General features: G+C 52.2%; 10 protein-coding genes across 10 annotated transcripts; 3 read left to right on the forward strand and 7 right to left on the reverse strand.

The window, feature by feature from the left end:
- Positions 1 to 219: 219 nt before the first annotated feature.
- On the reverse strand, positions 220 to 1,616 carry fbp1 (fructose 1,6-bisphosphate 1-phosphatase; the record flags this gene model as incomplete). Its single annotated transcript, XM_056658423.1, has 2 exons — positions 220 to 1,269; positions 1,611 to 1,616. 2 exons carry the CDS (start codon positions 1,614 to 1,616, stop codon positions 220 to 222), a joined length of 1,056 nt encoding a protein of 351 aa, XP_056508716.1.
- A 457-nt stretch (positions 1,617 to 2,073) lies between these two features.
- NUU61_007899 (H(+)-transporting V0 sector ATPase subunit a) lies at positions 2,074 to 4,908 on the reverse strand (the record flags this gene model as incomplete). Its single annotated transcript, XM_056658424.1, has 5 exons — positions 2,074 to 2,976; positions 3,032 to 4,264; positions 4,321 to 4,556; positions 4,634 to 4,712; positions 4,783 to 4,908. The coding sequence occupies 5 exons, from the start codon at positions 4,906 to 4,908 to the stop codon at positions 2,074 to 2,076; spliced, it is 2,577 nt and encodes an 858-aa protein (XP_056508717.1).
- Positions 4,909 to 5,315: 407 nt separating this feature from the next.
- Positions 5,316 to 6,200, reverse strand: NUU61_007900 (DUF3716 domain-containing protein; the record flags this gene model as incomplete). The annotated part of the gene is made up of 2 exons (XM_056658425.1): positions 5,316 to 5,692; positions 5,807 to 6,200. 2 exons carry the CDS (start codon positions 6,198 to 6,200, stop codon positions 5,316 to 5,318), a joined length of 771 nt encoding a protein of 256 aa, XP_056508718.1.
- A 187-nt stretch (positions 6,201 to 6,387) lies between these two features.
- NUU61_007901 (GNAT family N-acetyltransferase) lies at positions 6,388 to 7,124 on the reverse strand (the record flags this gene model as incomplete). The annotated part of the gene is made up of 2 exons (XM_056658426.1): positions 6,388 to 6,841; positions 6,955 to 7,124. 2 exons carry the CDS (start codon positions 7,122 to 7,124, stop codon positions 6,388 to 6,390), a joined length of 624 nt encoding a protein of 207 aa, XP_056508719.1.
- A 788-nt stretch (positions 7,125 to 7,912) lies between these two features.
- Positions 7,913 to 8,212, reverse strand: NUU61_007902 (uncharacterized protein; the record flags this gene model as incomplete). Its single annotated transcript, XM_056658427.1, has 1 exon — positions 7,913 to 8,212. One exon carries the CDS (start codon positions 8,210 to 8,212, stop codon positions 7,913 to 7,915), a length of 300 nt encoding a protein of 99 aa, XP_056508720.1.
- A 3,584-nt stretch (positions 8,213 to 11,796) lies between these two features.
- Positions 11,797 to 13,841, forward strand: NUU61_007903 (uncharacterized protein; the record flags this gene model as incomplete). Its single annotated transcript, XM_056658428.1, has 5 exons — positions 11,797 to 12,062; positions 12,132 to 12,330; positions 12,396 to 12,597; positions 12,657 to 13,025; positions 13,078 to 13,841. The coding sequence occupies 5 exons, from the start codon at positions 11,797 to 11,799 to the stop codon at positions 13,839 to 13,841; spliced, it is 1,800 nt and encodes a 599-aa protein (XP_056508721.1).
- A 3,336-nt stretch (positions 13,842 to 17,177) lies between these two features.
- Positions 17,178 to 18,083, forward strand: cpcA (amino acid starvation-responsive transcription factor GCN4; the record flags this gene model as incomplete). Its single annotated transcript, XM_056658429.1, has 1 exon — positions 17,178 to 18,083. The coding sequence occupies one exon, from the start codon at positions 17,178 to 17,180 to the stop codon at positions 18,081 to 18,083; it is 906 nt and encodes a 301-aa protein (XP_056508722.1).
- A 1,338-nt stretch (positions 18,084 to 19,421) lies between these two features.
- On the reverse strand, positions 19,422 to 20,501 carry NUU61_007905 (asparagine synthase C-terminal domain-containing protein; the record flags this gene model as incomplete). The annotated part of the gene is made up of 1 exon (XM_056658430.1): positions 19,422 to 20,501. The coding sequence occupies one exon, from the start codon at positions 20,499 to 20,501 to the stop codon at positions 19,422 to 19,424; it is 1,080 nt and encodes a 359-aa protein (XP_056508723.1).
- A 38-nt stretch (positions 20,502 to 20,539) lies between these two features.
- Positions 20,540 to 21,268, reverse strand: NUU61_007906 (Asparagine synthase related protein; the record flags this gene model as incomplete). The annotated part of the gene is made up of 1 exon (XM_056658431.1): positions 20,540 to 21,268. One exon carries the CDS (start codon positions 21,266 to 21,268, stop codon positions 20,540 to 20,542), a length of 729 nt encoding a protein of 242 aa, XP_056508724.1.
- Positions 21,269 to 21,648: 380 nt separating this feature from the next.
- Positions 21,649 to 24,074, forward strand: NUU61_007907 (guanine nucleotide exchange factor VPS9; the record flags this gene model as incomplete). The annotated part of the gene is made up of 3 exons (XM_056658432.1): positions 21,649 to 22,993; positions 23,048 to 23,301; positions 23,361 to 24,074. The coding sequence occupies 3 exons, from the start codon at positions 21,649 to 21,651 to the stop codon at positions 24,072 to 24,074; spliced, it is 2,313 nt and encodes a 770-aa protein (XP_056508725.1).
- Positions 24,075 to 24,174: the final 100 nt, after the last annotated feature.

A 24,174-nucleotide genomic window follows, 5' to 3' on the forward strand; every position in this document is an offset into this window, starting at 1 on the left:
TTTTTTTATTGTATTTCTAAAAATTATTTCCAACACAGCGGATGCAAACATCCTATCAAAAAAAACATCGTGAAGGCGCTGAATGGCGACTTGAACAGATGTCGTCGAATCATACCATGGAGACCAGCACACGAAACTCCGTCCAGCCAATTCGTCACTCCGTGGGAATGAAGGGAAATGTTCCAAAAAGAAGAAATAAAAACCAACAGGTCGAGATGCTTATTTTTTCTGGTACTTGTTGTACATATCGATGACCTTCTGGACCTCGTCGCGGGAGCCGAGGAAAACACCACTCTTGTCGTGGATGTGCTCGGGGCAGACCTCCATCAGACGCTCCATTCTCGAGTTGACGGCCAGACCGCCGGCGTTTTCGAACAGCATGGCCATGGGGGCACACTCGTACAAGATACGCAGCTTGCCCTTGGGGCTCTTGGAGTCGGCCGGGTAGGCGAAGATGCCACCATAAAGAAGAGTTCGGTAGGCGTCGGCGACCATGCTGCCAATATAACGGGCGCTGTAGGGTTTCTCGCCCTCGGGCGGGAACTTGAGGCTGTGGAAGTACTGGGTGCACCACTCGTCCCAATACATGCTATTCCCCTCGTTGACGGAGTAGATGGCGCGCTTGGGGGGCAGCTGCATGTTGGGGTGGGTGAGGATGAACTCGCCCAGCGAGTTCTCGAGCGTGAAGCCATTGACGCCGCCGCCGCGCATGGTGATAACCAGCTGGGCCGACGCGCCGTACATGGTAAAGCCCGACGCCACCAGGCTAGTCCCCGGGTGCAGCAGATCCTGCGGGCCGACGGACTTGTTGGGGCCCAGCACCTCGTCGGGCAGCTGGAAGATGCCGAAGATCGTGCCGACCGAGACACCGGCGTCCAGGTTGGACGAGCCGTCGATCGGGTCGCACACCACGGCGTACCGGGCGTCCGGGTGCTCGTCGAACTTGATCACCTCCTCTTCCTCCTCGGACACGATGATGCGGCACTTGCCGGACCCGCGCATCGCCGACACAAAGATATCGTTGCCGATCACGTCCAGCTTCTTCTGGTCGTCGCCCGTCGTGTTGGACGACCCCGCCAGGCCCGTCAGGTTGATCAGCGACGCGCGCCGGATGTAGTAAGCAATCGACTTGAACGAGAATTGGAGCGCATGGCACAGCAGCGTGAAGTCACCCGAGGCATCGGGGTACTTGGCCTGCTCCTCCGTGAAAAAGCGGGACAAAGTCACAATGTCGGTGTTGATGTTTTCCTGGCCCACTGGGGGGCTCCGCTTCCATGGGTAGCCATAGTAGAGGGAGGAAGGAGGGTATTTTTCGAGGTAAAATATAGTAACAATGCAGCGAGGCAATGGGAAAGTAACCGGGTATATATGGATATTCCAAGGTGCCAGTGGCAATGAACAAAACCAGTTCAGTCGGGGAAACGTCAGCGGGGAGGGCCAGTGGGACCCCTCATACACCGTGACCTCAGCATCCCTTCCCCCGCGTGACTTCCGGTTTTTTCCTCTTCCCGGCACTCCGGAATCTCCCGGTTTACAAAGAATATATACCTCTACTACTGGAATATCTTGGTAGATCCAGATATTTTACTATTATCTCAAGTCTAGCATACCGGCATTCTCAACGTTGTAAGGCCTAGATCGAATGCCCCTCCGAGCAGGGCGCGGAAGAAAGAAATCCCTCCAGTTTTTGCATCTCCACCGTGGGATCATGTGGTTGATTCAGGTTTGCTAGCGTCGATTAATGACATTAACATTGGGAACCTTGGAATATCCAGGTTTCTTTTTACAGACGTAACTTCCTCTGCCAAAACCACGTTCCGAGGGCGAGGCCATGTGAATCATGACGTTTCCGACATTGCCCTTTTAAATAGTTTACTTGGATGAACACCGCTCAAGCCTACAATTGAAGCCTACAATTGGACACAATCTTTGGAAAATGTATATCATCTAGACCTCTTTCAATACATGACAAGGAAACCCGGAGAGTGAAAGGACAGAATCCCGCAAGAATGCTGGAGCAAAAGAGAGTCAAGAGAAAAGAAAAATACAAAATTAAATACAGACAGTCCAACCCTAGTCGACCGGATCTTCCTCCAACAGGGTCTTGAAGCTGAAGGGCAAGAAGGGAATACCCTCGCCAATGAAATGCTTGCTCATCGCCTCAACCCAGTGCAGACGGAGAGAGTGCAGCAGGGCACTGGTGCCTTCCATGACCACGAGCACGCCGACGCTGAGGACGAACCAGGCATAAAACGTAACAACAATCATGATAACCCGGGTCGTGGGGCTCTCCTGCTCAAAGGCACCGCCAATCGTCATCTTCCAGAGAACGATAGAGAGTTGCTGGTGAGCCAGCGAGAGAGCCCACAGACGGAGGTAGGAGGCGGTGTGCGAGATACAGTTCAAACAGAATTCGATGGTGTGGATGACCTGGTGGATCATGACCTCGCCAAAGTCGAACTCCTCGTGCTCCTCACTTTCGCCAAGGTCCTGTGCGATCATGGCCACACCCTCACCATCACTGGCCAGACTGTCGCGTGCTCCCGCGAAGCCGCCGTCCATGTCTGCGTCATCTTCCAGCGCAGTCACCCGGGACGGCTCTGCGAGACCCCGGTAACCCAGGGCCCGGGCGCGGTTGTGCTCCCAGCGAAGGTAGAAGGGTTTGAAAAACAGCATGATAGGCACCTGAACAACAGCGATGAGAAGCAAGAGCACTTGGACAGTGCTCTGGCCCGAGTAGAGCGGCTGCTCGACTTTACCGGGGCTCAGGAACATGAAAATCAGCATGTTAAGGAGATTGGGAGGGTCCGTTCCCTTGGCCTGCCAGTCGACAAACCACTTGTACAGAATGGTGATCACGAGGTAGCCAAAGATAGAATGGAAGAAAAGCATCGATGGGATGAAGTTGCCCAAGATATCGACCTTGGACTTGAAATGGCGGGCGTTGATATACTGTAGGCAAAGAGCGTAGGTCATCTGCGATTGTTGGTTAGCCAATATTGATCAAAGAGATCCTCAGATTAGCACTCACATGAGCCCAGCCAAGCAGAATACTCATCTTCATCTTCATGCTGTTAGAGAAGAGCAAAGAGTTCTCGGCCCCGTGCCAATTCCAATCCAACCCGATCGGGTAGCGATAACCACTTTTCAATGACGCCTCAACAGACTTGCCCTCTTGAATGCTGTCGGGCCATTGCCACTGACTAGGGAAGATGGTGAAGGGCTTGGAAAAGATGTCGTTGTAGATGAACCCAGTGTACATCGAGAACAGACCCATCATCAGCATAACATATCGGCCGTAGAATGCCATGTAAGACAGCTCGTCCAGTTTAGTCCGCAGCAACTTCTTCTCCCAGAAGATCATTGCCACTGCAGCCATGGTCATCAGAGCACCGTGTCCAAAATCACCGAACATGACAGCGAACATGAAGGGGAAAGTGACAACTGTGTACAGCGCAGGGTTGACTTCGGAGTACTTCGGGATACCGTACGCATTCACAATGGTCTGGAAAGCTTCCGTGAACTTGTTGGTGCGAACGTAAGTCGGAGGGGTCTTGTTGGTCTGGATCTGATTCACGATGGTGGGGACCGTGAGACCAGCACGGTCGTTGACATCCTGAAGGGTAGATTTGATCGACGCAAGGGAATTGGTCGGGCACCACGCCTCGGCAATCAGCGTCTTTCGCGCCTGGTCATAGGAGAATTTGTTCAAAGTATCGTAAACCGCCTTCTCCTTCTTCACGATGATCATCCACGCCGCGAGCGAGCGCGCAATCTGCGAGAGCTCCGCATCCAGAGTCTGCTTGGTGTTCCGCAGCACATTGCCCACGTCGCTCAGCCGCGTGTTCACCTCGTGGATCTGATCCCGTCTCAACTCGCTGTTCTCATCGACACCGTACAGAGAAGCGTTGAGCGACTCCGAGATCTTTCTGATCTTGGAAAGGATGGTCTTTCCATGGGCGAAAACCACGAAAACATTCTTGTGGATTTCTTCGTTGGTCGTCGGGTCGATAATAGGCTCCGAAATCTCCGACTGGTTCATATAGAGATTGCCACGCAGCGTCCGCCAGAGAATGCGTTCAAAAGCCCCGATCCGATCCCGGGGGATGACACCAGCAACGAAGCCGATGTTCATCTCAGAAAAGCTCTGCTGACCCTGCATGCCGCCATTCGCATCACGAGGAGCATGCTGCTCAACATCTCGGAGGAGCGGCGCTTCGTCGTTGTCGAAGGATTGGCGGATATCTTCGGTATGGGTATGGGCCTAGCTGGAGTATCAGTTGCCATCCGTCGACATTAAACACCATCCAGTAAACTGACCCGATCAAAGAATCCACCGGTCTCCCGCAACACCCAGCGCCATTCGCTGAATTCGACCTCGCGCTTTTTCAGGGTCTCGTAGCTGTCATTCAGAGAAGCGATCCGATGTTCCAGGCTCTCACTCCGTTCAGCCAGCTCGTCAATCTCCGAAGCCAACGGCGCAGCCAACGTGTCCCCAAATTCAGACGAGGATCTCATCGGGATACCCGCCTTCTCCATTTGAGAGTGAAAATAGCCTGTCATTAAGACCAGAGTTCAGTGTTTGGTTCTGTATCCACCATCGCAACCATCGGGAGGTTCTCGGAACACATACGGAGTTGTCTGTCAACATTGTCCAGGCGGCGAATCTCTTTAGTGAAAGTTCGTTGGAAGGCGTTGGTATCCGGGTTCAGCTATTGGCACAACATCGCCGGTCAGCGGGGATCCCTCGGGCTTGTCTGCCAGCATCCGACCACAACTCACATCTCTGAATTGCACCTGGCCCACTTCACCCAGGGCACTGACAACCTCTCTCCCGATCTCGTTGGCGATGTAGAGCTGGGTCAAGCTCATATTCGCCGAGCGGAAGAAGGTGTCCCGCGGAGCCATGGTGGTCAGGAGGCTACGAGGAGCCGTGTGTTCCCACCAAGAAAAAAATAGGTTGTGTAGCAAAAGAAGGACTGGGGTGACTATGAGATGATGGTAAAAGAAAGACGCTGATGACAGGGAATACCGGGTGTCATCCAAGGATCCCGATGGAGGCACTCCTTGGCCGAGTTGAGCTAGTTGAGCTGGCGCGGCATCACGTGTAGCACGTGATCGTCTCGGCCCTGAAAAGTGGCTTTGTTTCAACATGAACGACCTCTTGCATTGCACCTGGACAGAAACTAAACCCTCTCAATATCGTACAAAAGAAGAGACATCAGTAATCTCACATGTTCTCACAATTCAGGATTCCATGCAGCCCAGCATTTTAGGATCTCCCCGTCCGAAAACAAACCGATTCGACAGTCTCTTCACGCCTCGTGCTTCCCTTTCGTCCCATTCGTTCCATTCTTCTCGTCTTCCTCATCTTCCTCGTCTTTCTCGTGTTCTTCATGCTCCCCATGTTCTTCATCTTCATCTTCAACAGTCTCAATTTTCATCTTTTCCAAGAACTCCTGGGCCTCCTTGATACCGGCCTTGAGCTGAAGTGCAGAACGGGTGATCTCTTCCAAAGAAACACGCAACTGACTGAGTGCAGTGATGGTGTCAAAGCTTTTTTGTGCCTTATTGATAACATCCTCAAGAAATGATTTCTTGAATTGGTTTGTTTCAATGTCACCTTCAAGGGGCTTCTCCTCTGGCTGGAGGGCACCTTTCATGATATCCATGATGAATTTGACAGAGCATGCTGTACAGAGGATGGTATCAAGTTAGCACACAGACACTAGAGTAAAGTATACATATATATATATATATATGTATATATATATATAGTCTTTGCAAGAACAGCATCTTGGCTTACAGGAAAAGAGGCAGGTGCGGCTTTTTCCGTTCCAGTAGCAGTTGGCACAGGCTCCACCCAGCTCGTCTTGAGCAACCATGCAGGAGGTGAACGGGCTGCAGTCGGCTTCACAGTTGTCACAAGGTGAGTAGGAAGGAGTACCAACAACCTGAACCAGAGCAGCATCAAGTTTTCTTCTGTGGCGGAGTTGGGACTCGAATTCTGCAGCAGTCATGTCGCGTACGACAGGTTCCCGGAGAGACTTCATGGTCTTCAGGCGTGTGGTGGACTCAGAGATAGGTCCATACAACTGGTGCTTCAGGCGGCGGGCCCAGCCACTGGGTTTGACATCCTGTCCTCCTTCAGTGCGAAGTTTGGGCAGGCTTTTGCCCTTGGTCACCTTGGTAGGAGACATGATAGACTCAGAGAATAGAATTGAATATGTTTGGAGAAATCACGTGGGTGAGGTATGGATGAGACAACAGGGGGTAAGATGTTTGTGGTGGGGAGGGTTGTTGATGCGTGTAAGGGTGAAGATATCTCTCTCATATTGGGGGCAACGATGTAAACGCGCTGACTCGGCGACCTCGAGGAATATGGATTTAATTTCTTGGTCTCTCCTGCTCAAAAAGTGCCACCACATCATCTTCCACGGATATTTCCTCGTAAATCTTGAATCCAGTCTTCAATAGGACTTTTGTGCTGCCAGCATTTGCTTTATTGCATGCTGAATATAGCTTTTCTGTTTCCGCTGCCCTCGACTGCTCCGGTAACTCTCTGGGAAGCTTCCACCATGCATCTACGAGTGCTTGCACGGCCTCAGTGGCGTATCCATACCCCCAGAACTCAGGATGAATCCCATATCCAATTGACGGGCCTGGGACAAGGGCATTGATTCCAGCGGCACCGATGACCCTCTGATTTGGGTCGTTGGCAGGGATGATAGCAAAAATGAATTTCCGCCCAAGGGCACCGGATGCGTCGAGCGTTTGGAAAGTCTTGCTGGCAATCACTGCCTCGGTTTCTTTGATATCTTTATGGGGGATTTTGGGCCATCTGAGTTGAATGCGTAATGAAGACGGGGTTGGAGGTTAGCAAATATTGTGTTTCATCTCAACATGCAAGATTTGAAGAAAGAAAAGAAAAGAAAAAGCAATTCAGTTGCTTACAGCCAATCTGCCACATCTTGTCTGCATCGATAATCAAAGATGCTGGGGGCATCTGTCATCTCCAGAGGACGCAAGACAAGGCGTTGAGTGCGAAGAGTTTCTAAATTCGCCGGGATGATGACAGTGGTAGCTTGTTCCAGGTAGAGGCTTTCTTTTTTTCGAGTCGACATATTGAAAAGCCGTGTGCTCAGGGCTTTTGCTTGACAGGTGTGCTTTTTTCTCCTGGATATCTTCAGCTCCAGGGCTATAATTATATCTTGTCGATGACTCATTGCTGCACCACCCCCTGCTCGGCCCCCAAACGCTCTATATCGCATCTCTGCACTAATTGCGCCATCGGAATAATTGTATTTGTCGATTCTATATAGCTGCACCCTGGGTGAAATTGGTGGTTTGAGTTGGTTTCAGTTCCGGCCTATGTATAGTCAGGCAGCAAGAAATACGATCAACCCGATATATAGATCAACAATATATTGTCTGAAAGCCGACTGGAGACTACTATCTGAATATATTTCTAGGCAGACAAACCGGCAATTTTTCACATGAGATTGCGGCAGCCTTCCGTACAAGACTACATCTCTGCCTCGTTGACAGTCCTGTTCGCAAACAACTGGCATGGAAACCATTTACATTGAAGTCCTTGCGGTAAATAGCAAGGTAAATGGCAAGACTCATATGATGAGATTATTGGACTCTATATTGATACCACTGCCTAACATGAATGACAACTATATAACCAGGTAGGTCTTCAGCAAGACCATCTACCCCTGCAAGTTTATAGGCCCATCCTGTGGATCTGTACAACAGCAGTATATAAAGATAGGACATAGCCACGACTCCATACACAATTCCCAAAGTACTCTATCATCACACATGATCGTCGAAAACGTCACCCAGACACGCATGGCAGAAGGGATAAATAACATCAGCCCCAAAGAACCACATAACTCTTCCCCATCTATGCACCCCCTTCTCTCTTAGCATACTCATCCTCCATCCGTTCCTCATACAACCGATCCGCTTCCTCCTTATTCATCGCCCGCTCGCTCGCAGCGTTCTGCAGGAGATCCGTATTCTGCGACGACGAGTACCCGGGCGCACTGACGGTACCGCCGGACCCGGTTCCGAAGCGGCGCCCGCTGCTGTTATCCTCGGCGGCGGCGAGTGTGTCGAGCGAGGCGTAGCCCGCGGACCCGGTCGGGCGCGTGCCCGTGGTTTGAGTGGATTTGTTGGAGAGGTCGGCGGTTGGGATGGGCATGTTGGGTGGAAGGTGGATTAAGTTGCGGTAATGCGATGTGTGGGAAGGAGTTGGGTATGGAGGTTGTCTCGTGGATGGAGATCGGTCACGGAGAGGATCTGAGGCTGAAGATTTGGATTTGTTTGAATAGGAAGGTAGGTTGTACACTGTCAGATGTTGTTGCTGGCAGGTGTTGGGAGCTGGATGGGTCGTTGCCACGGGTGTGGCGAGTCACACGTCATAACAACACCAAGGCACACACAGCTAAGAAGATGGCGCCGACCGTGTCATTTCATATGTTCGAGACATCGGAGACGCAGATCCACACGGACTTGAGGGTTTGCCTGGATAGACAAAGACCAGATGTAGCTCGACGGAAAATACAAAACATCAAGGGTTCTTCACTCGAATCAAACACTACAGAATCCAGGTTCTTCTTCTCCAATCTCGAGCCACTGGCCCAAAAATTGATGAAAAAGAAAATAATCCACAAGGTGGAAGGTGCCAAAGAATACGCCTGTCAATGACCCGAAAGCCGTTGAACAGACTGTTCCGCCGCGCTGTGCAATGCAGGGACCAATCTGTGGTGGGCCGCCTTCATGATCGCAGCCACCCAAACAAGGTAAGTATGAAGAAAAAAAAAAAGAAGAGGAATGATGGGGGAGGGAGCAACCTTAAATACTTTGGGCAAACCACGCTAGCGTTAAGCGAGCTCTAGGAGATGAAATATGATTGGCGTGTTTGGCATGGCCCATGCTGAATCATATGACCATCAGGTGACACCGACTCCTTGCATGTCACATGACAATGATGCCCAACGGTTCGGAAGAAGTATTGGCCGTTGATTTCCTATACTAAAAAAAAAAGAATCGATGATTGTCGTGTACCTTGCATGCTATAGTACAATACTGACTATTTTCCATCAGCCGTTGGAAACATGACCCGAGGACCATCCATTCACCGGGATCAATTATTAGGGCTCCTTGATTGTTTTTTTTTCCATTACGGGGCCCTTCAGTAGTGGCCGCGCCGGCTCCAGTCTGAGCTTGTGTGGATCCTTCCCCTATTCCAACAAAATTGGCCAGGCCTGACGGCAGAGTTTTTTTTTGTTCTGTTTTTTTCCCCCACCGTTTACTCCTTACGATGATCATATGTATAGAATGGGGACGATGGGGCTACTTACCGATTTTCATATTCGGACTGGACTCGAGATAAAAGTCTGTCGGGATCCTACAGAGAGAGAGAGTCGTACAGAGAACAAGATACTTACAGTAGATGTACAGAGTCTGGTCGGGGAGGAAGGAGCCCACCGCAAGGACCAGCGCAAATCCTCATCAAAGGGTGCCATGGTTACAAGACTCGATGGACGAGCTAGTGGACGCTAGAATCTAGTCCTTCGGAAAGAGAAGGGAAACTTTGTCTCCCATAATCGTGTACACCGCATGAAGGGCCTTGGCAAAGAGTCAGGATTTGATTTGATTTGGTTTTTTATTTCGTTTACATCGTGTTTTGAATTTTCGTGGTCAATTATCGTGTGCGACGAGAACATTCCTTTCGCAACCATCGACGTTGGCGACAAGCGGGTAGATACTCTGCGGACTGACCGCATGGCACCTGCATGGGTGTCAGAATTCCCTGCGAGCCAAGCAAAGAAGAAAAAGGGAGGAAAAGAAAAGGGATCATCAGGAAGGGATCGTCAGTGCATTGGTCATTAATTGGGCTCAGAGCCGGCAGCCCCCATGGCGCTTCCCGATAGACCGCGAAAAAACGGGCGAAAAAAGGGAGGCAAAATAATAGTCTTGACTGGCCCCAATTGAGAAAAAGGGGGTGTGATAGGGTTGTCGACCTCAGGAGTGGACCATCGCGGGCTATCATTACTGGAAATGCCCCGAAGGTCGCATTCTGGCAGTCGAGGGGGCCTTGATCGTCATGGTAGGGACATCCGGTCAGATGGCCTGACTCTGAGGATTTTCTTCTTTCGAGTGGCACAAAAGCCAGCATTTTCTGGGCGGGAAGAATCACCAAAATAAAAAAATAAAGCAAGAAAGAAAAAGAAAGCTATGGGTGATTCACTTAGGGCTGGCCACTCGAGACACACGGGACCGCATAGTCTCGGAGTGGGGCGAGGCTATCTATTGAGCGTTAGTCGACCGGAACAATATCCAGAAAAGAAAGAACAGAAAAGGGGTTAATTAGGGTAAAATTAGGGGGAGGATTTCCCCTGATTCCTACCATTCGTAGTGGATCTCCACGAGCCGGTTACAGAGTTCGTGTATGTATACTTGGTGTCGTCTCGAGGACTCTGAATGGCCGAGAGATAACAACGGTCATGCGTTCAAAATCACGTAATGTAGATGCAGTGATGATCCTCCAAAAAGTCTCTTTTTGTGTTGCAAGGGCTGACCTGGTCCGGTCGCAACGGGCCACATCTGGAGACTTGATACGGTGATAGGGCAAGGGAGAAGAGGGGAGGGGGGGTGACACCGCTGGTTGGCCCATGCTAGGAAGGACGCCACTGGATCATTGATATCAGTTTGCAGACGGTCATGGGGCCGGTGACAAAAGAGCACACTGGGAAGTCGTGCCGGCCAACCATTTGGATCCAGCAGAAGTTCAGTCCAAGTCCCCGGGTTGGATCACCATGCACCAAGTAGGAAATGTAATGAAGGGGGGGTCTGCCACCCTACATCAGGTAAAAAGGAGTTGGAAGGATGGCCCTAAGGAATTCAAGGGCCAAATGGACTGATTATTGGCCCTTGGGGAGGGGAAAGAAAGCCTTGCAAGATATCTCAACAATCGAAACGCTCGAAACGCTCGAAACGCTCGCTTGGCTTTGCAACGTGAGTCTGGCAACTCGCCCCCTTGAAGTGTGTAACACATTGAAGACCGATCATTGATTCATCGAAAATCTGGGAGCATATAGAGTTTGGAGCCAAGATGATCTGACGCCATCCACGCCACTGCGTGTTCGACCATGCAGTTCTGTCGCGTGTTGAAAGCCGGTTAATTTGCTGTCAGACCGGCAAGGGGACCCGAGAAGTAGGTTAGGACTGCTCCACAGGTTGCCATGGTGTGATAGAAATCTCTCCTGACAAATGCCGTCTACTTGAAAAAAAAATAAAAATAAAAATAACAAGAACTGGGTCGAGAATGTGTAGAAGTCTAGAAGTCTAGATACTGATGTTTCAAGTCACGAAACACAGTAACCGCCGACGAAGTCGATGAATCAATAATAGTTGTTCGAGACAACCTTGGAAGCCCCTGAAGCCAAAAAAAAAAATAATAATACACGCATTAGCTAAGCAGGTTCCACCTCCCTGCCGCTCCTTTCCTGTTTGGTCGATCAACAAGCCCCCTCTCTGTGCTCCCCCCCAAAGGCCCTTATTTTTTTCCCTTCCCTCCTTTTTCTTCCCTTTCTTCTCTCCTCTTCCTTTGCACCTGAGCACAATACCCCCCCCCCTTTATTTTCTTCTTGTGATACCCGAGCTTCTCAAGCTCTTATTTTCATTTGCGTTTCCTTTGAGATACCCAATACCCCCCCAACACGCTTTTCTCTTCGCCCTAATATACCCCAGCCGACTTCGGTTTAATACTCATTTTTAATCATGTCTGACGCTCAGAAGCCTGTTGAGGAGGTCCCTGTGGCCGCTCCTGCCACTGAGACTCCCGCAGAGACTCCCGCGGAGACCCCAGCTGCCACCGAGACGCCCGCGGCAGCTCCCGAGGATGCTGCCGAGAAGCCCGCTGAGGAGCCCACCGCGACTCCCGCTGCGGAGAACACCGAGGCTGCTGAGCCCGCCAAGGAGGAGAGCAAGGAGGTCAAGCCCGCCAGCGAGGGTCAGCTCGGATACAAGGCCCCCGGTCTGGTGAAGTATGCGACAGCAAATGCAACAAAGCCAGAGAATCAGGAGCTGACAAGGTGATTTTTTTTTTTTTACAGGGGATTCCGCTTCGCCAAGCGCTTCTTCTACTTCAGCGAGGAGGCCATCGAGGGTAAGCAGCTCTCGGTCTACCACCAGAACGAGAAGCCCGCTGTCGCCAACCCCATCGCCGCGTGGGCCAGCCAGACCGGCAAGGGTTTGCTGCTGTTCACCAAGCGCGCTGAGGACAAGGCCACTCCGGCTGGCATCTTCAACCTGGTAAGTGGCACAATTATAGCGCGATGGATTTGTATTTTGCGCGCACAAGACTAACATACTGGTAGGCCGATGCCTCAGATGTCACCAAGGAGGGCTCGAATGAGTTCCTGTTCAAGGTTGGTGGTCAGAAGCACACCTTCCAGGCCTCCAGCGCCGCTGAGCGTGACAGCTGGGTCGCCGCTCTCGAGTCTAAGGCCGCCGAGGCCAAGGCTGAGAAGGAGACCATCACCTCCAGCGAGGGTTACAAGGCCGAGCTTGAGAAGCTGAGTAAGTGACAAGAAAACGAATGATCCTTTGGAACAAGCTTCTAACGTTTTTGACTGCAGCCAAGCCTGCCAGCGCCGTCGCTGCGGCCAAGAAGCCCGCTGAGAAGCCGGCCGAGACCAAGGAGGAGACCCCCGCTGAGGAGGACAAGGCCAAGGAGGCCAAGCCCGAGGAGGAAAAGGCTGACAAGGCCGAGAAGCCTAAGGAGGACAAGTCCACCGCCAAGAGCCGCTCCCAGTCTCGCAAGCGCACCAGCATCTTCGGCAGCCTGCTGGGCAAGAAGGACGCTGAGGAGAAGAAGGAGGAGAAGCCCGAGGACAAGAAGGAAGAGAAACCCGAGGAGAAGAAGGAGGAGGCTGCTGAGGAGGCCAAGGCCGCCGAGCCTGCCACCGAGACTCCTGCTGAGCCCGCCGCCGCCGAGACCACTGAGGGTGAGTACCCGTAAAACCGACTGAGTCAAAGGTTATGCTAATTATGTCGTAGCTGCTGCTGCTGCTGCTCCTGCTGAGGCCACCGACAAGGAGGACAAGAAGGAAGAGAAGAAGGAGGAGAAGGAAGAAGAGAAGAAGGAAGAAAAGAAGGAGGAGAAGAAGAACAAGCGTGCTTCTATCTTCGGCAACTTCTTCCAGAAGGTCACCAGCCCCTCTCAGGAGAAATCCGAGAAGGAGGCCACCGCCCCCGCTGAGGAGACCACTGTTGCCAGCACCGCTCCCCAGCTGGACAACCCCGTTGAGGAGGCTGCTGTCAAGCCCATTGAGCCTGAGAGCGTGACCGCCCCCGCTGAGGCCGAGGCCTCCAAGGACAACGCTGCGGCTCCTGAGACTCCCGCTACCGAGACCGCCACCACCCCCAAGGACAGGCGTCGCACCTCGTTCTTCGGCACTCTCGGTATCAAGAAGGAGAAGAAGACCGAGTCCTCTGACAACGAGGCCACCGAAAGTGAGAACAAGGATGCCAAGGAGACCAAGGCCAAGTCCAACAAGCTCGGCGGTCTTTTCCGCAAGCCCAGCAAGGCCGTGAAGCTTGACAAGGAGGAGGTCGCTGCTGCCGAGTCCGAGGCCAAGGCCGACAAGGCCGAGGAGACCAAGGAGACCACCGAGAACAAGGAGGCCCCCGCCCAGGAGGCCGCTAAGACTGAGGAGACCCCTGCCGCTGAGGAGGCTGCCAAGCCCGTCGAGGCCCCTGCCACCGAGGAGGCCAAGAACGTCAACGTCGCCGCCTCGACCCCTGTCCAGGCCGCCGCGTGAACTGCGACTCAGAGACGCGTTGTGGAGTTTGAGCGATGGTGGGACATGTCTTACCCATCGCCTGTCCGCGACATTCCTGACGGACTCGGTCATGCCATGATTTGAGTCTGGATGGTGCAAATACGGATGATACCATTTCTGCTCCGATTACTTTGTTTGCTGCTCGCCACTGCTACTCTCTTTGGGGATTTCAAGTCTACTTGCCTGGACCTGTGGCTTCACTGGGAGTGGCAATGAGATACCCGCTGTCGCCTTTTTTTTTCCTGCTTTGTTTAAATTTCTCTTCTCCGACAACCCAAAAATAATCTCGGCGTCTTGTTGCCAGCAGTTCTTCGGGACTGTGCTTCATTCCTTTACGATGCGTCCCGCAACCGTGACCGATTCGCGACGTGCTTATGCGTTACGTGGTGTGTCGCCCGACTAGATTGATACCACTCTGCCGCTTCTTGGTTTTGTGTGCTTTTGCTTTTTGAGTTCGATACCCTATGGGGAGGACGGGTGCTGTTTTTTCTGCTTGTGCTGTTCCTTGTGGACTTAAGCTCAACTCAAATTGGCCCTTTTAATGTTGTCTACCGATGTTCCTGTTCGTGGTTTCATCTACTTGGAAGCCGGATGTGGCACATGCTGTGATAGGTAATACTTAATAGAATCTTCTCAGGTTTGTTTTAATTCTTGGATAAGCAAATAATCATCGTAAACGAGCCGAAGGTGGAATATCCTTGGTGTGTTGGTCTGGATTTGTATGGGTCTGGTCTGAGTTGTGGGTTTGTGCAGTATGCAAGCCATATACTCCGTGACTCCATTGCAGTGGAGTGCATTGGGGTACATGAGGCGGGGCTTAGTGCTGTTCAAATTTTTTTTATTTGCTTTTTTTTCTCGTGATGACCGAGTATGTATGCTGTTTCATACAGGATCTCATTTTCTCTGGATTATATCTGGTTGGGGTTGTATGTTGAACCGGCATTCATGCTAAGATAGGGCTGCCACACGTTATGTAGCGCAATAAACAGTCCTTGATTCTTAAAATCCAAGTATTGTTAGAGCATCTGCTCTAACTCTCACTTAAACCCTTTCGGAGACTATTCGGAGACTTTGACTGTTGATAAAAAATTCGACCGATCGGCGAGGATGCTTCCTATAGATGTAGTAGTAATACTGAACCGACATTGCACACCTAGGCACATTCCCACCATATCGAAGCCGAAGGCTAACTCGGAATGGTCGACAAGATCAACGGTTCGAACTACAACCTGCTCAGCAGAGTGCATGATTCACACACTCTCATTACTTGAAATTATTATATTTGATGGGAATTATCGTGCTTGCCTGGGAACTAGTATAAATATAGTATATTGTATGTATTATGATAATGATGACGACGATAATCATACCAATAATAATAGAGATTGTCGCTAGGATATCATTTCCATCACATGGATATTTTTCTTTGTTTGACCGCTACGACTTCGGCGTCGGCTGATGGGAGAGACGTCAGACTACATAAATGTACCACTGAGATCAAAACCTTGGGGGCCACAGAATGGAGTGAACGAGTCCATCAGACGGGGGGACCGGGTGTGTGGGAGAAACCAGGAACAGCCCCCTCCTCCTGATTAAAAATCAAGGGTTACCAAATCATTCCAAAGGGACAGGCCTGGAGATATGTATGATCCAATGATGAAAGCATGGGGTGGCTGCTAGGTCAGATGCAGGAGAGAGAGAGTTGGTCCAGAGCCTCGCTAGGGAGAGTAGGGCATGTTTGAAAGACATGGGTGTCTTACTGCTTCGTATTGACATAGTCCCTTTTGCTTTATAGATCCAGTGGGTTCTCTTATACTTTGTATGCCTTGGACACGATACGTTGGATATATGGTTGGAACATTATAGGATGATCAAGTATGAAATCATTTAATGCCTCACGTCGATGGCCAAAGTCAATTTCACGCCCTTCGGCAAGGCTAACATCAAAATGGGTCGGACACGGGCCAAAAGACACAGCCCATGGCGGGGTCACAATTAGGAAAGGATCAGTGGATCTTTCTTTTTTGTTTCATTTCTTTTCTTTGTGGAATTCGACCCCGATGCTTCTTTTGGGAATGATGATGCGAGTACGAGTAAAAGAAAGGACTAAAAATCTAGGGACTCTGCCTTCCCAGGGTTAGAAATATTAGCGGAGGATAGTCTGATGAGAAATGTCACGGTGGAATGCCTGGTAAACATGGAAAGGCAGAGATGCCTGGGAGAGGCTCAAGCCCAGTAACTTGGAGGATACCTGAGCCACCCTGTTATTGACCATACACAGTCAAGTATTACCTTGTACCCGCTGCAAAAAATCTGGCCGGTTGGATCCACATCCAATCATAACCCTGAACTAATTGTGACTCACACCCCGTGACCTCGGGCCCATCTTACCCCCGAAGACGCTGATTGGCTGCCCTCGGCCCACGGGCTCGCACAGCCGAAGCGGCCACCGCTTAAGTAGTGCCTTAGCCCCCGTAGATGCCTGGATTACTTTTTTTTTTTTCTTCTTTTGTCCTACATCCGCTTTCCTCCAAACAACTATCCTCACATTATACCTTGTTGATTTTCACAATTCCTCCTACATTTGATACTGGACTTTATACTACACTGAATATCCAAGATGGGTGCCTTTTAAGCCCTTCAGAACCAGCATCGTCTTTCTCGATTGAGACAGGCACAATTAATCCAAGCGGAAACCCTCGCGATATCTCCTCTCTACCATCTTCAGAGCCTCCTGTTCCAGGATCTCTGAACTTCAGCAGCGCATTGCGTAGCTCGAGTTCTATCACCAACACTATTCCCCAGATCGACGTTACGTCGTTCACCACGGATCACAATCTGCAAACATGGCTTCCCTCGCCTCAGCCCCCACAGCCTTTGGCTTCCAATTTGAACAGCAACAGCAACAGCAACAGCAACAACGGTGTTCTAGAGGACTTTGTACTCTTTCCGCCTTCTCAACCTCGCCCGCAGCCTCATTATCGAGACTCGCGCGTGAAAGCACTTTCCAGTGGAACTCATAGATTGTCTGCGTTGCAGCCTTTCTTGGCCAGGAACCAGTCCCAGCCGCATTCTTTCGGTCTTCAGTTGCAGCGCAATTTGAAGCAACTCTCTGGTTTTACTCCAGATCCTCGAACGACTAAGCGATCAGGCTTTGCTGACTCGTCGCCTTCGCATCACCCCACGAAAAGAAATTCTTTTGCTTCTCTCCCATCTTTTTCTCCTGACCACATTCACCTTCCTCATTCCCCCATTCACGCGCACATTCACTGTTCCGGAAACCCGTTAAATTCTCGTGAACCCGCGCTTTCCGACATGTTTCTTACATACCCCGATGGTAAGAACCTCCCTGGCCTCAAGGGTCGCTGTAAACGCCTGAGAAATCAGTCGCTGACGCCGACTTTTGCAGATGAGCTCCAGCATCTGCTGGAAAGTGAGGGCTTCGGCTCTGACTTTACCCTCGGCCCACTCCCCAGCTCTGAATTGACGCCAGAGCTGGGTATGCTGTCGGGTAGCACCCTCGACGCCGGGACCACGGTATCGCCTCAAAGCCTTGTGCTGGATGGCACCATGCCTCCCTCGACCACGTTTTCGGGCTTGAGCAGCCCTGGCAGCTTTGAGTCGGCGACTCACTCCGCCGACCCCTCACCTTACATCGCCAACGTGAGCGGTGTGCCCGGGGAGGCCAGTCCCGATCTGGCCTCCGCCGCCCTCTTCCACACCGACTCGGTTGTGCCGACCGCGGGTGCTCTGTCCGAGCAGCCCGCAAAGGCCGAGAGCGAGGTCCCTGCGCCATCTGCGCAAACCTCCCCGGCCTCCGTCTACCGCCCCGCCCCCACCAACCCCCGAAAGCGCAAGTCGCTTTCTCCTCTGGAGGGCCGTCTTCACTCGATGGACCCGGAGGAGCAGCGCCGCGCCCGCAACACCCAGGCCGCCCGGACCTCGCGCCAGAAGAAGGTCGCCCGCCAGAAGGCCGCCGACGACCGCATCCGGGAGCTGGAGGCCACTGTCGCCCACCAAGACGAGGAGCTCAAGGACGCCGACGCAGCCGTCAAGACGCTGCGCACCTACTACCAAACGCTGGAGGACATCGTCTGTGCGACCAAGAGAGACTTGGACAAGGCCCGGCGTGTGGTTGATGAGCAGGCAGAGGAGATCGCCAAGCTCCGTCACCTGCTGGGTGATTTGGGTGGCCCTGGCGGCGATAACGACGAGGAGTGAGCTGGGACTGGGACTGGGTGTGTGGTGGTGTTTACACTTTTTTTTTCGTTCTCATAATGACCTGTGTGTGCCTGCTTTCTCTGCTTTCTCACTTTTTTCTCTATTTCTTTTTATTTTGTTCTTGCTTATCCCTCAGGGACTGTCAAGTCTCTGTCCGGGCCCTGAAAAGTTTCATTTTGCTGTGTCGTGATTTTTTTATTCTCTTTGATTCATTGAATCTTTTTTGCCGGTTCTGATGTCTCCCCTCCGAGGGATTGACTCGTGGCTCGTGTGTTTTTTTTTCTTTTCTTTTAAATCAACCAAATTGCTTTGCTCCCAACCTTTCCGAGGTCACTTTATATGCCAAGCTCCCTGAGAACTGGTGTAGTCTGTATCACTAGGTTTTCTACTCTCAGTACTTATAGCTGCTGCTCTGGCTTATTTCTTTCTTCTAACTTATTATGTAGGTACCCCATGGAAGCTGTGGGCACTATAGAGAATGCTTTGTCTATGTGGAAAAGACATGCACTCTGTATGTTTGTCGTTGCCTGTCAGTTGAGTTACAGCACTAATGTGGTTGATCTTAACTACCAGCAGCTAAATCCTATGTATACAAATTTCTTTGTTTATTTTCTCTCTAAATCGCTATAATTGCAGCTATATGTAGCTTTTTACACAGTAGAGAAAATTCATCCCAGAACCAAAGGTCCACCTCAGACTTGCCTTTTTCTACTCCCTCATCAACCACCCTTCCGCCAGCACCCCAACAATCACCTTTTCCCACATCTCTTTCGAATTGCCCTTCCGGTTGGTTTTCCCGGTGTTATCTTTGCATGGCCAAATCCGAATACCATCCCGAAAAAGAACCAGACAGCAACTCCTTGCACCGAGGTATCTCAACCCCATCCCCCCTGTTCTTTTTCCCCGTCGCCTTCCCGAGCTACTCGCCGCCGCCGAAGTGGCTGCTGTTGCTCTGGGAAGGAAGAACAAAGAAAAGAAGAGGGGGAATGGATGGTAAACCACTAATGCATGGGCGTCTGCGTTTCTTTTGAGGGACAGTAGACTGGGATGCTCGGACGACATAGAAGATATAGAGGGAATTAAGGTGACTGGAGGAGGGTTGCGCTGAACCGGGCGGAGGGGAGTTTCGGAAGTATCTGATTCCATGGTTGTCATCATTGCTGAACCCTTGGGATGGGGTTTGTGGGATGGGAGGATGGGTTGAGGACACTAGGGATGTCCCCGGAGGAAGGAATAGCAGAAAATGAGACCGGGGAGATGGGAGACGATGGGAGAAGATGTGTGTATGTGTGCAAGTACATAGGATGAAAAATGGAAAAGAGATTGAAAGAGAGAAAGCTAGGTTAGTATGTCAGTCCCCTTGGATTTGCCCGTCTCCATCTTCGCTGTGCGCGCGCCGAACTGGATTGCGCGTTTCTTCTCGCGAGCAACGTGATCCAAGCTTAGCCGGAGCGCGACGAGGCGAAGTGCCATTTTCTCCGGGTTGATGCCCGACCTTTGATGGGATTCATCCGCTGAGACGTCAAGAGGCAGTGGGTCAGGCAGTCCGAACCCGCATTTCTCCCAGACCGAGGCCTGGAGAACCCATGCCACAAAGTCTTCGTCTAGGTAGGGAAACCGGGTCTCGCGGCCCCAGTGCGAGAGGACTCGGTCGTCGCGACCGAGATTGCGCTGGCCGAGCCGGCTGACGTCCAGGTGGATCTCAGAGAGAAGGCCCTGGAACCCGCTGCGCGTGAATGCGACCCCATGGCGGCCGTAACCGGCGAAAAGCTCGTCGGCACCCAGGCCAGAGAGGAGAACGCGGGCTGAAGTGGTGTAGTTGTCTGATTGTTCATGTGTATCTATACCGGATGAGCTGGTCAGGGTGCTGCCCTGGCCCCGGGATGCAAAGTACAGGGCGCATGCGATGGACATGTCCATCTCCGTGTTGTGAGGCCTCATGAGACGCTTGACGGTGTCCCGGTGCGCGAGGGTTTCGGCGTAGGGGACGTCAATGGCAATGAACCGCCAGGTGCGGCCAGGGCAGGTTCGCTGAAGTTCGGTGTGTGCCGAGCGGCCGGTGATTCGGTCGGGGCAATTTTCATAGATTGAGACGGGGGGCAATGGCGATATGGTCTTGGACCGATTGGATTGTGCAGTTGCCGCGACCCGTGGGTTTTCAAAAGCGATATTCAGCAGGTCGATGGGCTCGTCGACTGGAAGAATATCGTGTGAGAGCCGCGCGAGAAGCGTGCAGTCAAGACCGCCGGAGAAAAGCACGGCGATCTTGGCGCTGTGGCCTTGAGCATGACCCGGAGGTTCGGGCACATTTTGGATTCTCATTGCTAGTGACTGGCGAAGTCTGGTCTCTAGTTCTGTGATGCATGTCGAGCCCATAGTCATCGGAGGAGGCTCCTTGGCTGGAATAGACATGTTCATTGGGGGCAATGGATTTCTCTGGAGATAACACATTAACTTCATTTCTTTTCCTGTGTTGAGCGATAGAAAGCAACACATACAAGATGCCCTACTGGTGGCGAGGGATCAGAGCTCCAAGGCAGAGTCTGAATTTCGTATAGCTTTCCAGGAGACCGTGCTGAGTCCCCATAGCGCCCTAGATCAATCATAGCAACCCCGTTCATCCTCACCTCCTCGAAGTGGGTTGACGACGAGCCATCGCAGATGCTGCAGATCTTCAGGGCTCCATCCTTATCCACCCCCTGCAGAAGAGATCTTCGGCCGAGGCAATCTCTGCTAAAGAAGAGTCTTGAGTGGACCGCATCATAGAACACAAAGGCAAACGGTCCGGAGATACTAGCAATCGCATCGGCCAGCCTTTCAGTGGCTTGCTTACGGTCACAACAATCAATGGCCTGCAAAAATAAGTCGAAGACGCGCTCTGTGTCGTTCCCTTGCACTTTCTCGCCCGCGATCTTCCACGCCTCCCCGTTCCAGCAGAGCACAGACTGGGTTGCGTGGTCTACTATTGGCTGGGAGTATACATGGTTGCCTCGAAGCGACAGGACCGACGATATAAAGGTGAGATGGTAAGAGCAAGGCGGAGACTTTTCATCCAAAGCATCCACTTCCTTTTGAACCGTATGGGTCTGGACACTGTCGGGACCTCTCTTTTGAAGCAAACTGCAAGTTTCTTGAGCTGGTGGTGTAGGTTTGGACGTGCTCAAGGAGAAGAAAATTCCACACATGGTAGGGGGAACAAAGAAGAGAGGTTGGTCCTGGCTGGCGTTGTTTGGCGCGTATTTTATGGAGTATTGCCTGAGGCATTATATTAGTCATCTCAAGTATGAGGTGAAGTTGGAGCCCTTGAGGGATATAGTTCGAGTTTCATTCTTTATTTCTTGTCTTTTCAGCTCGAAGACTAGGACAGGCGTCTTCTGTGGTCTTCTGCCAATTAATTTCCACACCCTCTATACAAGAAGATCGACGAGATATATTTGGTACTCGACCCCGTCCTCAGGCCGCATCGGTTGAATAATGATCCGCCATCAACATAGCCCCCCAAGACTCATTGTTCCTCTTCCCCTCACTCCTTTTCTCCCCTGGGCGCGCATGCAGAGCTTAGCTTATGTCGACCACCGAACCCTCGCCCTCTCCGGCTCCCGAGAAGAGGGACGATCAGAGCATCCATGAGGACACTAACGGCCCCGGAGCCACCGCTCCGACCGATCTCTCAGCCGAGGTCGAGGATGATCTGTCGAAACAAGACAACCTTCAACCGAGCGAGATGAGTGAAGAAGCAGAGAAGCAGCCTCAAGGTCCTGGCGAGTTGTCCGGGACCATTGCGACGGACGCGCCGGCCATTGCTCAGCCCTCGACAGCAACCACTTCCCAGGATCCGCTTCGGGGGCAGATGGAATCGCTGACAGTGAATACGTCGCTGTCTGTCAATTCAACAGAGCCTCGCCCATCATCTAGCGCATCTACTCCTCCGCCTCCTCCGCCCGCGAAAGACGATGTCTACGGAAATTCGAGCTCCCAGCCCGCGGGCGATCCCACCTCTGCCCCCAGCTCGGACAAAGACCTGCCTGAGGTGCCGGACAACAGCGATCCCGAGTCAAAACGCGACAGAAAAAGCGAAGAAGCTCGGGATGAGAATGACTCTCAGCCAGAGATCCAGAATATCATGGGGCAATTCCAGGACCCTGCGCGGAGTACCGGCCAACAGGAGATCATGTCCCCTCGGCTGGGGCTAGCTGAATTCCGTGGCGCAAACTATTTCCCACCGCGTAGGGCAAGCTTGGAACATAACCAACACCCTGGGCCCGGTTCTTCCGCGGCTCCGCCGGATAATCAACCCAGGCCCAGTATCTCTCAGCATCCTCACAGGCCCGGTGGCCCGGAAGAACCAGTCTTGACGCGGCAATCATCCGCCTCGACAATTCCTCCGCTGCCGGAACCTGAGCCTGATCAGCCATTCGATTTCCATCGCTTCCTGGAACAACTGCGCCACCGCACAGCTGATCCGGTTGCCAAGTTTCTGCGCTCGTTCCTGATGGAATTTGGAAAACGGCAGTGGATGGTCCACGAGCAGGTCAAGATCATCAGCGACTTTTTAGCGTTTATCACGAACAAAATGGCCATGTGCGAGGTTTGGCGAAATGTCTCGGATAGTGAATTCGATAATGCCAAAGAGGGCATGGAGAAATTGGTCATGAATCGCTTGTATTCCCAGACCTTCTCGCCGGCTATCCCAGCACCCCCGACGATCCCCAGAAGCGCCAGCCGGAGTCGGCGGAGAGAGATCGAGCGACTACATGGGCCGTGGCGACGCGGCCAACACCAGGAAGACATCGAGCGTGACGATATCCTCGCACAGAAGATTCGCATCTACAGCTGGGTGAGCGAGGATCATCTAGATATTCCCCCTGTGAGCGGGAGTGGGCGCCGTTTCTTGAATTTGGCGCAGCAAGGTAAGTTCCCCTGAGAAAGGTTGTGGACGAGACAATTTCTCATTCATAATATAGAACTGTTGAAGATCAATGGCTACCGCGCACCTCGCGATAAAGTCATTTGCATCTTGAATTGCTGCAAAGTGATCTTTGGCCTTTTGAGGAATACCAAAAAGGGCGACACATCAGCCGACGCATTCGTTCCTCTCTTGATTTACGTGGTATTACATGCCAACCCCGACCATCTTGTCTCCAACATCCAATACATTCTCCGGTTCCGCAACCAAGATAAACTCGGCGGCGAAGCTGGCTACTATCTGTCTTCGTTGGTATGTTTATTCGAGTTGCATTCGTAACGTGATTCTGCGAGCTAACTTCCTGTCTCAAGTCCGGCGCCATCCAATTCATCGAGACGCTAGACCGCACCAGCCTTACAGTCAGCGACGAAGAGTTCGAGCGCAACGTCGAGGAAGCCGTATCCGCCATCGCCGAACAAAACCGCGAATCCGAGTCTCTGAGCAAGAAACCCTCGCGCCAGCCCGCGCCCGGCCCTGCCTCTTCCCAAGCCGGTCCCAGCCGCAAAGACAACGGCTCCGCGCATTCCAGCGACGACGACAGCAGTGCGCCCGTCACCGGCCTTCTCCGCACCATCCAAAAACCCCTCTCAACCATCGGCCGCATCTTCTCCGACGAGCCCGACACCACGCCCTCCGCCTCCTCCCAAGACCGCCCCCTTCATCCCGCTTCCACCCCACAACCGGGCGTCGCCCCGCCCCGTCTCTCCCCAAACGTCTATCAGCCGCCACGCACAAGCAGCGATGAACGCTCCCGCGCCGCCCGAGACAGCGCCGACTCCGCCCAGAAGAACCTCAGCCGCGTGCTCGACGCCCAGGACGCAGCCGCGCGCCAGGCGAGCGCCGAAGACGCCGAGGCCCGTCGCATCCAGCGCGCAGAACACAATACCGTCGTCGAGACCCTGTCTAATATGTTCCCCAATCTGGACCGCGATGTCATCGAGGACGTGGTCAAGATGAAGGAAGGGAGGTGCGTAGACAATTCATTCTCCTCCCGCTTCTCCTTCATACTCACTTCTTTTAAATAGGGTCGGTCTCGCTGTCGACGCGTGTCTTGCTCTCAGTGCAGAGTAGTATATATATATACCACCTATTTCGCAATTTTCTCTGACTCGACCATCCTAGGTG

This window comes from Penicillium alfredii, assembly GCF_028826965.1.
Source record: "Penicillium alfredii strain IBT 34128 chromosome Unknown utg000010l_segment0_segment0, whole genome shotgun sequence".
NCBI lineage: Eukaryota > Fungi > Ascomycota > Eurotiomycetes > Eurotiales > Aspergillaceae > Penicillium > Penicillium alfredii.